This window comes from Oryx dammah, unplaced genomic scaffold, assembly GCF_014754425.2.
Source record: "Oryx dammah isolate SB20612 unplaced genomic scaffold, SCBI_Odam_1.1 HiC_scaffold_23, whole genome shotgun sequence".
In the NCBI taxonomy this organism is placed as follows: Eukaryota; Metazoa; Chordata; class Mammalia; order Artiodactyla; family Bovidae; genus Oryx; species Oryx dammah.
In genome coordinates this window covers 17,106,922-17,120,344 of record NW_024070207.1, presented here as the reverse complement: position 1 = coordinate 17,120,344, position 13,423 = coordinate 17,106,922, and the positions used below count along the sequence as shown (strand labels likewise).

Sequence of the window (13,423 nt, the reverse complement as noted above, 5' to 3'; positions counted from 1 at the left end):
ATGAAAAAGAGCATATATGTATAACTGAGTCACTTTTCTATACAGCAGTAATTAACACAACATTATAATTCAACTACACTAAAAAGTAAATTTGAAATATATAGTATTCAATTGTCAATGTGAAAGATTTTTCAAAGGTACTACTTTTTACAACAACATGTTATTGAGATAAAATTCACCTTTTTAAATAAAATGCCCAGTTTATTGGCTTTCAGAATAATCACAAAGTTATGCAAGAATGTATTCATCACCTTCAAAAGAAACCCTATGCCTGTTAGTAGTCACAGCCTCTTTCTCCTCCACCCACATCCCTGGTACCACTAATCTACTCTCTGTTTCTATGAGTTAGCATCTTCTGAACATTTCATGTAAATTTTCCTCTGAACACTGCTTTAGCTGCTTCCCAAAACTTCTGGTATACTGTGATTTCATTTCCCTTTATCTCACTGTATTTTCCAATTTCCTTTGTGATTTCTGACTATTCAGCAGTGTGTTGTTTAATTTGCACATATTTGTGAACTTCCCAAATATCTTTCTGTTATTGCTTCCTGATTTAATTCCACTGTAGTTGTAGAACATACTGTGTATGATTTTAAACCCTTTCAGATTTATTGAGACTCATTTTATGGCCTAACGTATGATCTGTCATGTAGAACGTTACATGGGACCTTGAGAATAAAGTGTCTTCTGTTGTTGTTGGACAGAATAGGTTAGATGTGTAATTTCTTGTAGTGTCTGTCTTTCAACTCTTCTCTTCCCTTGTTGATCTTCTGCCTAATTATTCTATCCATTACTGAAGATGGGGTATTGAAGTTTTTGACCATTACAGTTGAATTCTTTATTCCTTACTTTAATTCAGTAATTTTTGCTTCATGTATGTTGGTATTCTGTTGTTAAAGCACAGATATGTTTTAATTATATTTTATAGTTATGAATGTCCTTCTTTGTCTCTAGTAACAGATTTTGCCTTAAAATCTATTTTTTTCTGACATTAGTATAAGCCACTCCAGCTCTCTTTTGCTTACTAACTGCATGATAAATCTTTCTCATCATTTTACTTTCAACCTATTTATGTCTTTGAATATAAATTATGTCTCTTTCAAACAGCATAGAGCTGAATCTTTTAAAAACCATTCTGTCAGTCTATGCCTTTTCATTTGAGTGCCTAATTTACTTATGTTTAATGTAATTGTTGGTAAATTAGTAATTACATCTGCCATTTGCTATTTTGTGTATGTCTTTTTTGTTCCTTCAATCCTGGATGTTTGTCCTTTTTGTGTTAAATAGATATTTTTCCAGTATACTGTTTTAATTTCCTTGCTGTATTTTTACTAATTTTATTTCAAGTTATTTTCCTAGCGGTTGCCCTGGGGATTACAATTAACATCTTGACACAGTCTACTTTGGATTACGTTCAACTTCATTTCAATTTGATATATAAATTTTGCTATTGTATATCTCTGTTCATCCCCCACCCCTTTGTGTTCTTATTCACATACAAATTACATCTTCATGCATAATAAGTCCACCAACACATCTTGATAATTACTATTTTATGCAGTTGTCTTTGGAATTGGATAATAGAAGAAAAGAGTTAGAAAAATAAATTTATAATAACTTCTTTTGTCTTGACTTCTTTTGTCTTCTTTTGTCTTCATGTATGTTGGTATTCTGTTGTTAAAGCACAGATATGTTTTAACTATAATTTATCGTTATGAATGTCCTTCTTTGTCTCTAGTAACATATTTACCTTTATCATTCATTGTTCATTATTTCTTATGTGGGTTATGTGTGTTACTTATATGGGTCATGTGGGTTACTGTCCTTTCATTTCTCCCAGGAGGATTCTCTTTAGTATTTCTTATATGACATGTCTGCTAGCTCTTTGTTTATCTGGGAATGCCTTGATTTCTCCTTCATTCTTAAAGGATAATTTTGCTATATTTCCTTAAATAGTTTGATTCAGTAAGTCTCCCGGCCTCTGCTGAAGGGCTGTGTGTGTGTGTGTGTGTTGGAGCCTGATTTCAATGCTCTGTCAGGCGGCTTGCCTTAGCCTTCACTTGCTGTTTGTTCAGGGCTTCAAGGCCAACCAGAGGTGAGAGATTAAGAATTTCTCAGGTCTTTTTTGAGAATACACCCTGAACATGTGCCCGGCCCTAGAGATTCCTGGGAATATTGTCAGAGCTTTTCAAAGTCCCCTATGAACATGAATTCTGCAGCTTTTCCTTTTAAGGTTTTGAGCAGCTTCATTTGCCCCAACTGTTTTCCCCACATCAGGCAGCTGTGATTTTAAACAATTGCAATTGATTAATGCTCCCTGTAAAGGCTGTTCACATTGAGTGTGCTCTGAGTCAGGTCAAATAAAGAAGAGCCCCATAAGTGGGAATCAACCGACAGGTCAAATAGTGACAGTTCTCTGGAAAGATGGCATTTGGGGGAACTCCAGTTCCATTCTGCATCCTCTAGTGGTGTCTAGATCACTGTTTTTCAGATACTGTAGTTCTGAGGCTGTTGGTTTTCAAAGATATCCTGGAGCTGGAGAGAGAGAGAACAGAAATAGGGCCAGTTAAAGCACCACAAACTTTGGTATTCTTACTGAGAGCCAGCCATTTTTCTTGAAGAAGTACTTTTGGGGTTGTTGCAAGCCTTTGGTTAATTTCTGGAGTTCTGAAAAAGTTGATTTTTGACAATAGTTTCCAGTGTTACTGCATTTATGCAGGATCAGATTTTCAGAGAGTCTCTCCACTATTCTTAAAGTCTAAGGCTCAAAGATACTTTGACTATGTCCAATTTTCACTTTACTCAATTTCTGGAGAACTAAATCCCTTCAGAGATGCAACTCCATAGTATGCCACTTTGCCCCAACTCCATTCTACATGTTTTTATTGCTCTCCTATCATCATCTCAGTGTTGTACTCCCTGCCTGTTTATCAGTATTCTAAGAAATTTTGTTTGGTAATTAAGAGCAAGAGTACCAAATCTTGTGTATGGCCTGATTGTTTTGGATGGCACCCCAATGTAAAAAAATGTTTCTAACATCTATAATGGGTTGTAAAAGAAACAAAACCCCAAAAAAGTGTGTGACAGAGACCATATGTGACCAGTAAAGAGAGCCTAAAGTATTTACTATCTAGCCCTTTACAGAAAAGTTTTCCAACCCCTGATTTACAGTGTAGGGATGGCAGGTTGGTGAGAAGTGAATCCATTTGCTACAGTTGCCTTTGTTGTGTGTGTGTGTGTGTGTGTGTGTGTTAATGATTCAGTCTTTCTTTGAGTGTCCTCAGAGCTGATAGAGACCTTACAGATTGTACATTCTGCATTTTTGTGATGAAGAAACCAAGACTTAAAGACTTACTCAGTGTCAGAGTACTACTTAACTACACCCTCAGATTTCTGAGTAGACTTTACTTCTGTTTCCATTCTAAGTGGCCTAACAGACTTCCTATCCTTTCTCAGCAAATAGCATTCTCAATGTTAGATAAATAAGTCCCTCTCCTCCCTATTCTTGTCCCGGTTCATCATCTTCACTTTTTCCTTTACCTCAAGAAGTTGCATTCTCTAATTCTCTTGGACAGTTCTCTACTGAAGTTCTGTGTTTATACCAAAGACAGCCTCTTAATCACCCAGAGACTTGACTCTCAGATTTCCAGTTTCCTTTAGTTTCTTGCTGATAATGTAAATGAAAACAGTGGTTTTCAAACAATACTTCATTTGGGGATGTGTGAGATTCTGCCTCCCCCATGTCTGATTTGACCAAAACAACTACGCTTCTATTTGTCTCATGTATTTGGCTTCCAAGAAAAATTTCATCTGAATAGAAAATTTAAACGAGAGGTGAGAAAGAGAGAGACTGAAAAAGAGAGAGATTTGAAAAGCACTGATTTAGACCATATGGGAAGTAAGTCTACAAGTAATCACAAGGATTTTCAAATAGAGCTCTGGGAACAGTGGAAAAAACCTTTGCTATATCATCCCATCTCCTCAAGACATAGACAAGACTTGGGGCAGTATTGGAGTCATGAATCCTAGTTCTTGGTGGGAAATGGAAGTATTAAGAAATAAATTGAAATTAGGTGATGGGGTACATTTTTTGAGTTATCCATTTGTTCAGGGTCTGGCAGCTCTCTGGAAGTCTGAAATGAATCCACTTATATATCTACAACTGATTTTTTACAAAGGTACGAAAGTCAATGAGTGGAAGAAAGATAGCTTTTTCAATAAATAGTGCTAGAGGAACTGGATATCCTTAGGCAAAAAAAAAAAAAAAAGTCCCAACTTAAACCTCACATCTTACATAAAAATTAACTAAAAAATGGATTATAATTGTAAATGTTAAACATTTAGAAATGAAATTCAGGAGGAAATCTTCTGATGGTTGGCTAGAGTTCTTAGATATTACAACAAAAAGTGCAACCTGTAAAAGAAAAAATGATGAATTAGACAAATTAGACTTCATAAAAATTAAAACCTTTTGCTCTCAAAGGCTATGCAAAAGTTATGAAAAGATAAGTGACAGACTGCAAGCCATGTATCTAACCAAAGCCATATATAGAATATAAAAATAACTGTTAAAACTCAACAATAAGAAAAATCAAGTTAAAAATGAATAAAAGACACGAAGAAACATTTCTGAGGAATGTTTTTTCAACTGAACTCCGGAGGAATTATAGATGTCAATTATGCACATGAAAAGATGTTTAACATCATTAGTCATCAGGGAAATGCAAATTAAAACCACAATGGGATATCATTACAATCCCACAAGACTGGCTAAAATAAAAAGTGGTGAAAACACCAAATAGTGGTGGCAATGTGAGTAAACTAGATCACTAATACTTTTCTGGTGAGACTGTAAATGGTACAGTCACTCTGGAAAACCTAATATGGCAGTCTTTACCAAACTAAGCATGTAATTAATACACAACTTAGAAATTGTACTCTTGAGCATTTCTCCCAGAGAAGTGAAAACTATGTTGACACAAAAACCTGTACATGGACATTTATAGCTGTATTATTTATAATAGCCTACAACTGGAATCATCCCACATGTCCTTCAACCAATGAATGGTTAAATAAACTGTGGTACATCCATGGAATGTTGCTCAGCAATATAAAGGAGTGAACTACTCTTACAGGCAACAGCTTGATGAATCTCCAGGGAATTATGCTGATGGGAAAAGCCAATCCCAAAAGGTTATATACTGTATGCTTCCATTTATATAACATCTGAAATGACAAAATTGTAGAGATGGAAAACAGAACACTGTTTGCCAAGGCTTAGGGATAGGGGAGGAGTGGATGTGGCTATAAAGGGGTAGCACGCAGGAGCCCTTTGGTGAGGCTACAGTTCTGTATCTTGACTGTCATGATGGTCATACAAATATACACATATGATAAAGTCACATACAACTACGCTATACACGCACACACACACACATACATGAATGCATGGAAAACTGCAAGATTGTTACCATTGGGGGAAATTGCTACCTACTTGTACTTCAAATTCCTGTGAATCTATATTTCAAAATAACAATTAGAGAAAATGTTAGTTTTTTAAAAAAGCAGTCACATAATCTTGCCCATTGCAGAGCCCAAGATGTTAAGAAAAGGAGAGTTAACTTTTATCTCTTATCTTCTTACAGGACCTGTACCTGCCTCTGTCCTTGGATGACTCAGATTCACTTGGTGATTCCATGTGAAGGAGGAGAGCGTCCAGAGTACAAATGCAAGCTTACCGTTACAATAGGGTACTTCTGCTCAAGTGTCCAACAGGGCTATTGGTGCTTTCAAATTTTTATTTTGTTGTTGTTGTTACTTTTAAAAACACACTGTAATATGTTGGGTTTATTTTCCTGTGATTTCTCCTCTGGGCCACTGATCCACAGTTACCAGTTATAAGAGATAGATTGATAACCATCCTTTGGGGGTAACTTTCCAGGGATGCAAAATGTACTAGTCCATGATCTTTCTATTGTATACTTAGGCACCTGCATTATTTTCCCCCATCTCGCTTTCCTCATCCGTGACAGTCTTCCCTCTGCAGAGAGTTGTTTACACACATAGCACTTAAGATGTGTGTGGGGGTGGGGAGGGGAAAATCATTGGCAAATCCAAGAGTGACAAACATAAGCGTCCCTTGTCTCCCCATCTCAAGAAAGCTGGAGGATCCTGGGAGGACAGCAAGGCAGCTCCCCAGCCTGACACTTCACTCCTGATTGAAACTCTAGTTTGTTGTTTAGCACTAATTCTGGCTGCCAAGGGGGAGAAACACCAGCAACTTGTCATTCTGACACCAAAGGCTTAGGACCCTGGTGTAGGATAGCTTAAAGAGACTAGGCAAAATTGGAAAACACTGTAGACAATTCAATAGTGTTTATAAAGCACAGTGAATTCCTTGTCAACATCTCCACTGGGGCAATTTAGAGTCGATAAGCAATTAATAACAGTTGGGGGTGAGGGGCTTTCATATACCTGGGCCCTCTAAGAGGCTGTCTAACCTAGGGAGTTAGGACACAAACTGTACGGTATCCATCTATCTCTGTTCTATTGAATGCCTTGTAAACAGCCAACACTGAAAACACTGTGAGAATTTGTTTTCAGGTCTGACACCTTTCAGTCGCTTTTTATAGCAAGAAACCAATATCCTTTTTATAAAGCCTTGTGTCTGTATTTCAGGAGCAAACTCTTCAAGCTCCTTTTTTATAAACTGGTGATTTTTCTTTTGTCTAAAAAACACATGCAGAAAATTTACCAAAAAAAAAAAAATGCAGAATAACGTAGTTTAGAAACCATGCTGTCACTGCCAAACAGAAACTTCCAGGAAAAAAAAAAAAACAAAATGAATAGCAGAGGCCAATTCAATAGAATCAGTCTTTTGATAACTTTTTAACAGTTATGCTTACATTAATAATTTCAGTGTGGACCAGACATTCTAATTATATTTTAAATGAAATGTTACGGCATATTTTAAGCAGCTCTTTTTTATCTATATTCCTGATATTTCATACTGAAGACACAGAATCCTTTCTCTTTGCTATAAGGACTGATCATTTGAAATAGTTCTCAGTCTTTGAGGTACAGGTTCATAACACTGCTTTTTGTCTATAATCATAGCCCATAATGGCAAAGACAACTAAATTTAAGTGAAAGCCATGCATGCCAATTCTGTGTTTGCTTTTAGCAGATATGAAGATATCCTTATTTCATTGTAATTGTTCAGATAGTTGGAAAGGTGCAACATTCAAAGTCAAGCTGCTGTTTGGCTATTGAATGACTTGCATTTGTTCCTCTGCTTTAACTGGAATGAGCTTGGTGTGTGTGTGTGTGTGTGTGTGTGTGTGTGTGTGTGTGTGTGTGTGCGCGCGCGCGCACATGCATGCGTGCACTCATGCATGCATGCACACACACATAGCTGATTCATATTTAGGAGATACTACAGGACACCCTGACGTGAATCAGTGGCAACTTTATGGCATTGCTGATGTGCACTGTGTAGGAGGAAATGCACTGATGGAAGGGGTAGATCAGATGCCCCGAGACAAGCTTCGGATGTCCTTAGCTACAAGGAAAATCCAGATGATGGTGGTACTGATTCCTGGTAAAACTGGTCATTGAAAAATGCCAAAGTATGAGAATCTCTTTTTGCCCCCTCTCCTTTGTTTGTAAGCTGTTAGAAATCATTAAGAAGCCCATTTTACTTACCTGCTACTTCTTTCTGGAAGCTAAAGTTTTGCTTAGTCCCTCCCAGAAAAATGTGTAGTTAACTGGGAAAAATTGGTACTTGGGTTGGAGGCTGTAGAGAGGGGTAGGAGGTCAGTATCTAAATTGCAGACCAGATTCCCCAAAGATTCCACCCACAGTCTTTCTCTAGATATCATTTAGTCCAAGTCCTTCAATTTAAAATGAAAGGCAGCTGGAGGCAGCCAAATGACCATCTGGTGAAGAGCAGGACCAGAGGAGAAACTCAGATTTCCTCATGTCCACACCCTAGGCTACCTCTCTGAGCGTTCCCTTGCTTGTGCCACATGTACCATTAGAAAATATTCAGGGGCCATATTTCCCTCAGAATGATCTTTCAACCTTCTATAATAATCAATGCATTTCTATTATTATCTTCTATAATAATAATAGAATTTCTCTCTTTTAAAAAATAAATAATAAGGAAATGTTTCTGTACCGCCACTTTAGGGGACTTTGATCTAGTTCAAACTTCAAGCCTTTAACAACTGCATTTTAAATTGGCCCATTTTCAAGGCAAAAGAGAAAAAAATCTGGTTGTTACTGAGCTCCTTCAGTCCTGTCATTCACAATTTTACCCAATCCAGTTTTACCACAAATGTCCCGTTGTATTACCTTCTGCACAGTCAGCAAATAGCAAGTCAGTCAACAAGGATTTGCCACCACTCCCCCCATTCTCCCTCCCTCTTAGACACACATGCACACACACACACAATCCATCTATTGCTTGTTCCTACCTCCTGATTTTTCTCCCTTACAGAAATAGAAATAGGGACAAAGAAGGGGAAAATGTATATATGGGGCTGGGCTGAACAACTTCATAAGTAGTGTTAACTAGGGGTAAATTGAGAGAAAAGTTCCTTTTCTCTTCACTGTTTTGGAAAGCATAGCCATTAGCATGACTGCTTTGTGTCCTTACAGACTTTTAGTATTAGCCTAGACTGAATCATACAGTTTTCGAGCTGGAAGGAATCTTCAGATCATATCATTACTCCAAATTCCTCATTTTCAGGCCAGGAACGGAGATGCAGTGGTAAAGTAATTTCCCCAAGGTCACACAGCTGGCTAGGGGCAGGGCTGGGATTAGAACCCACATCTCCTGGCTCTCATTCCAAGGCCTTTCCCACTGAACTGTATTGCCTTCCACTAGGCTGCTGAGAATTCTTTCCCGGGGTCATGTTGCATCTTGGAGCCATATGCTGCTGCCCTGATCTCAGTGGGAAATCCACCCAGCAACCTAATACAGCTCTTTCTCCCTACATTCACATGGTTCCTATCCACATGGACTGCAGATGTCCCCAGAGAGAAGCAGGCGTTGAGGACCAATAGGAATAGAGGGGTTGCTGCCCTTGTCCATCAAGCACCTGGGATCCCTGCCCACTTTGAGGAGTCCTCAGAACAGTCCCCGGAGCTCCTGCTCTGTTCAAATGGGATGGGGGAAGACTGGTTTCTCCTGTCAGTTGACTTCATCTCATCTCATATGGGTTGGTCTTTGTAGGCTGAGGTAAATGGTTCTTGTTCCTAGAGCAGGGGAAGGAAAGAAGGAAAGAAGGGAGGGAGGGAGGGAGAAATAATAGCTTTGTTTATCCTGACTTTCTGAGATGACTTTTCAGTATTTTTTAAGTGAGTGTGGCTACCATTCCCTGGCCTGGAGGAGGGCATGGCAACCCACTCCAGCATTGTTGCCTGAAGAATCCTCATGGACAGAGGAGCCTGTGGGGCTACAGTCCATGAGGTCGCAAAGAGTCGAACATCACTGAAGTGACCAAGCACAGCACAGCACCATTCCCTGGCAATGATTTATTTATTTATTTTAATTGGAGACTAATTACTTTACAGTATTTTGGTGATTTCTTTTAAAAAATGGGGATGAGACTAGCTATAGAAAATAACCTGACCTTGTGGTGGTTGTGTTCATCCACAATTTTCCCATAGCCATCCAGCATCGATGGAGACAATTTCCAGGTATAAGCAAGGAGCTTTGTGACTAAAATGTACCCTGGCTGATGTCAAACATTGACTCCTTGTATTTGCACTAAAATAGCAAGCTATGTGCTGTATACACCATACTTATCTTGTTGTATACACTGCTCATGTGGCCTTCCATGGCAGAAACCAGGACAATGGGGTCTGAACATATAGCTTTCCCCACAGTGAGGTTCTTTCTGGGAACTAGGTATTCATCAGTTTAGTTCTGAAAGACCTCCTTCCAGGCTTACCCCACTCCTCTGGAAATTCTCTCTCCTTCTTGCTTCTCCTCCTCCCTCAGTGGTAACCAAGGAACCTTAAAGGAAATGTGTTGTTATCAGAAGAAGGCAAGAAGAGCGGGTTTGAATCTCCAGATTCTTCTTTGAGTCACCCAACCCAAGTCTTAGGCCAGAAATCGAATGTTTGCCTTGGACAAAATTACATCAGCTTCTTAGTCCCTTTAGTACTCTGGATGGACATGTCCCTAATCCCCCTCATATTTATTTTTGAATAGCTTATCTTAAACACACACACACACACACACACAGACACCTCCCTTGGACAAGGGTACAAGCATGCCATGTCTCCAAGATGAGCTCCAGCACACTGATGAGAATGTTCCCCCAGCTCAGTGCTCCTCAAAAACATCTGTGCCAAGGGACTTCCCCAGACAGATACAGTGGGATAGTGGTGTTTGAATGACCTCCCCCTATTGTCCAGTTTACCATGGCAATAAAAAAACATGCATATTTCTTTCTTTTAAAGCCACTGGAACCTGTCCTTGGCCACTTGGAATCATTTGGATTTCTAAGACCAGGCCTCACTCTTGTATTGCCGTTGCATTAAGGGATTTGACCTAGAGGCCTAGGCTGGCTTCCTAAGTAAACCATCTGTGTTTTGAAGCTCATCTGGGAGTAGCAAGGGGTTAGAGTCTTAATGTTTTAGTATTGGGAACCTAGAGAGAATAAAGGCCTAGCGATTGACATGCCAGAAATGACCTGAGACCTCCTATGTAGCCACAGAGCCTTACAATTGCTGGGCTTCCTGGGTCTCTCTCCTGATGTGGAACTTTGAGGCTGTTACACTCTGCCTCTGCCCAAGAAGGAGACCCCATATGTAGCTTCATCCACAGTTCGATAATCCCATTCAGGGTTGACTCTTTGTTACAGGTATGACCACCTGGAACAAGGATACCGCCTTGATTCTGCTCACCTACCTTTTGGCTAGAGATACATCTCCAGCAGATTCTCTGGCTTTGGGTGGCCCAGACCCAGTCCGGTGATGTTGACACTCATTGCCCTTAGTCAGCTCTAAGTGGCATGATAATGGACTGAGACAACACAAATAATTTCTTAAAAACGAATTCCCAATTCTATTCTTCCTCTGGCTAGCAGAACTCACTTCCCTAGGAGATACAAGGCTGGAGGTTCTTGCTACACAGCAGGCAAGACACGTCTTCAGGAAAGAAAATGCATTTCTAAACCCACAGAGCACTGGCTCCAGCAGGCAACCTACTATGGGCTGAGACTTAACAGCTTCACCTAGCCCCTTCCTCTTTTTCTTTTCAGAGACAAGAAGGCTTCTCCATCAGTCAATCTTTCAGTATATCTGGCTGAAGAATTCTGCTCCTCCTATCTCTTCAGGAAAGGGTGACTTCTTCCTCTGTCTCTCCTACCCTGGTCTCCAAACTTGTCTCTATCCCCACAGTTCTAGTGTGATCTTTACATTCAACCTTTTGAGTTGAGTATAAATAAGCTTCTTGCTTATTTTCAGGCCTCCTAGTGTGACACTGGTTATCATATGACAAGACTCTTGAATCACCTACCCCTTCTAACTGCCTAACATTTTATTCCTTAGTTTATAGGCTTCAGCGTCTTCTGGAATCAGAAGCTATCTTGTCTTACCTTGGATGCCTGGGGTTGGGGGGTATAGAATTCTCATCGGGAATTAAGGCATCTTCCTGCTCCCAAGAGAAGGACAGTCTGGTTGGGAGAGGAAAGATGGCACAGAGAAGTCAGAGCAAACATCTTGTAAACTAAGATGAAGACTTAGAAGTATTGGAACTTCTCATTTCTAGGTTAATAATCTGAGGAAATCAATGTGTGTTTTTTTTTTTTTTTTGCCACTCTCTACCTTACCTCCCCTGTGTATCTCAGTCTTTTCTTTCTCTCTCTACTTCACCATATTTGCTCTCAGTTTTATACTTTCCACATTATAGACATCTATCCTTTGTCCTCTGCAATTCTCTTTCTCTCTCTTTTAATATTTCCTTCCTCCTTATCTAAGTATTGGATGTATACCTCTTCTTAGCCCTGTGATTTTGCCTTGGTGATGAGTAGTTATTTCCAGATTATTGAGCCCTGATCCTACGAGAGTCCCGTTAGAAGTCTGTTGGTGGGGAGCAATCCGAGCCTGGCCCTTTCTCCAACACTTTCAGTTGTAATTCATCGAAGCAGATCCTCACACACAGTTTCATTATAGCTCACATATCTTTGGGTCTTTGCCTTCCAAGCATTGTACAGAATACTTTGTGGTTCATTTTAGTCCACCATTTTGTGGTGCAGTGAAGTATGCTCAGAAAAACAATTAGCTGAACAGAAAAATCCACCTATGGATTCATACCAGCTAAATACTATGAATTGGTTTTGTTTAATTTCCTCATAATTTTAAAAGCTGCAATATAATATAGTGAGAGACCACAGGTAATTTCTCCTGTCATATGGTTTGGTTGGACAGGGGTGTTGGGTGGGGTGGGGGGCAATTTGTTTTAACTTCTACTGTTACACAATAAGCTCTCCACAATAATCTTATAAACACTAAGGCTTGCCAAATGTTGAATTTTTTAAAGCTAAACTTATAGGCAATTGGGATTGGTTTAAATGTTAAGGGTGTTTAGCAATTCCACAATATAAACAGAAGCATTCACATAATTAAATTTTATTTTTCCTTCTGTTACTAAATCCACCTAAACATTTACTATTGATGCCAATTCTTCATGATCCCATGCAGGCAATCCATATAAGAGTAATTAATGGCACTAAAGAAGCCATCTTGGAGGTACTAATTTATTCAACAGGGTGCATAGCCCTTGGGAATGTCACTGCTTAGCAAGACCTTATGGAATGCCCTTTCCAATGCCATTTCTTTTTAAGTTCTCTTAAAGGGATTTGAGCAAGTAAGAGGTTGTACCAAAATGTCTCCAATGTATGGTCCTGTAATATATTGCAGCTTGAAGCCAATGATCCCTTATGACTTGTACACAACTAATGCATGTTTTGATTGAATTTTGCATTTCTCATGTGTGGTAAGTTCTTTACAATGTTTTCGGTCACCTTTTTGTGCCATTAAACTTGTACAGAAAATGCTTTTATGGCCATTTTCAAAGGGAGAAAGTTCAAAATGGAACAGCCCACCCTTTCTACCCTATAGCTGTAGTTAGAACTCAGTTACTGTAGCAAAACAGCTGTAATTGGTGGTTGTAGTGTTAGAGGTGTTAGCTTGCTAGTGACTAGCTTTGGAGAGTAAATGCATGGTATTATTGTACATCACATTTCTTAAATAACTCATTTTAACCTCTGAAAAGAATATATTCTTCCTTGTGGTCCCTCTTCCTGCCCTTGCCTCTCCCTCCCCCTGCTCCCAGATGTCTTACGGTTGTAAATAACTGATTTAAGGCCCAATAATTTTTGCCAAGTAAAGTCAGCAAAGAACAAAC

The 13,423-nt window shown here is 39.2% G+C and overlaps 1 protein-coding gene across 1 annotated transcript in view; it reads left to right on the top strand.

The window, feature by feature from the left end:
- DCX (doublecortin) overlaps window positions 1–5,702 on the top strand; it is a 115,208-nt gene extending 109,506 nt beyond the window's left edge. Inside the window, exon 6 of the mRNA XM_040266612.1 lies at window positions 5,646–5,702. Coding sequence (XP_040122546.1) covers window positions 5,646–5,702 — 57 coding nt within the window. The remainder of the gene's footprint in view (window positions 1–5,645) is intronic.
- Window positions 5,703–13,423: the final 7,721 nt, after the last annotated feature.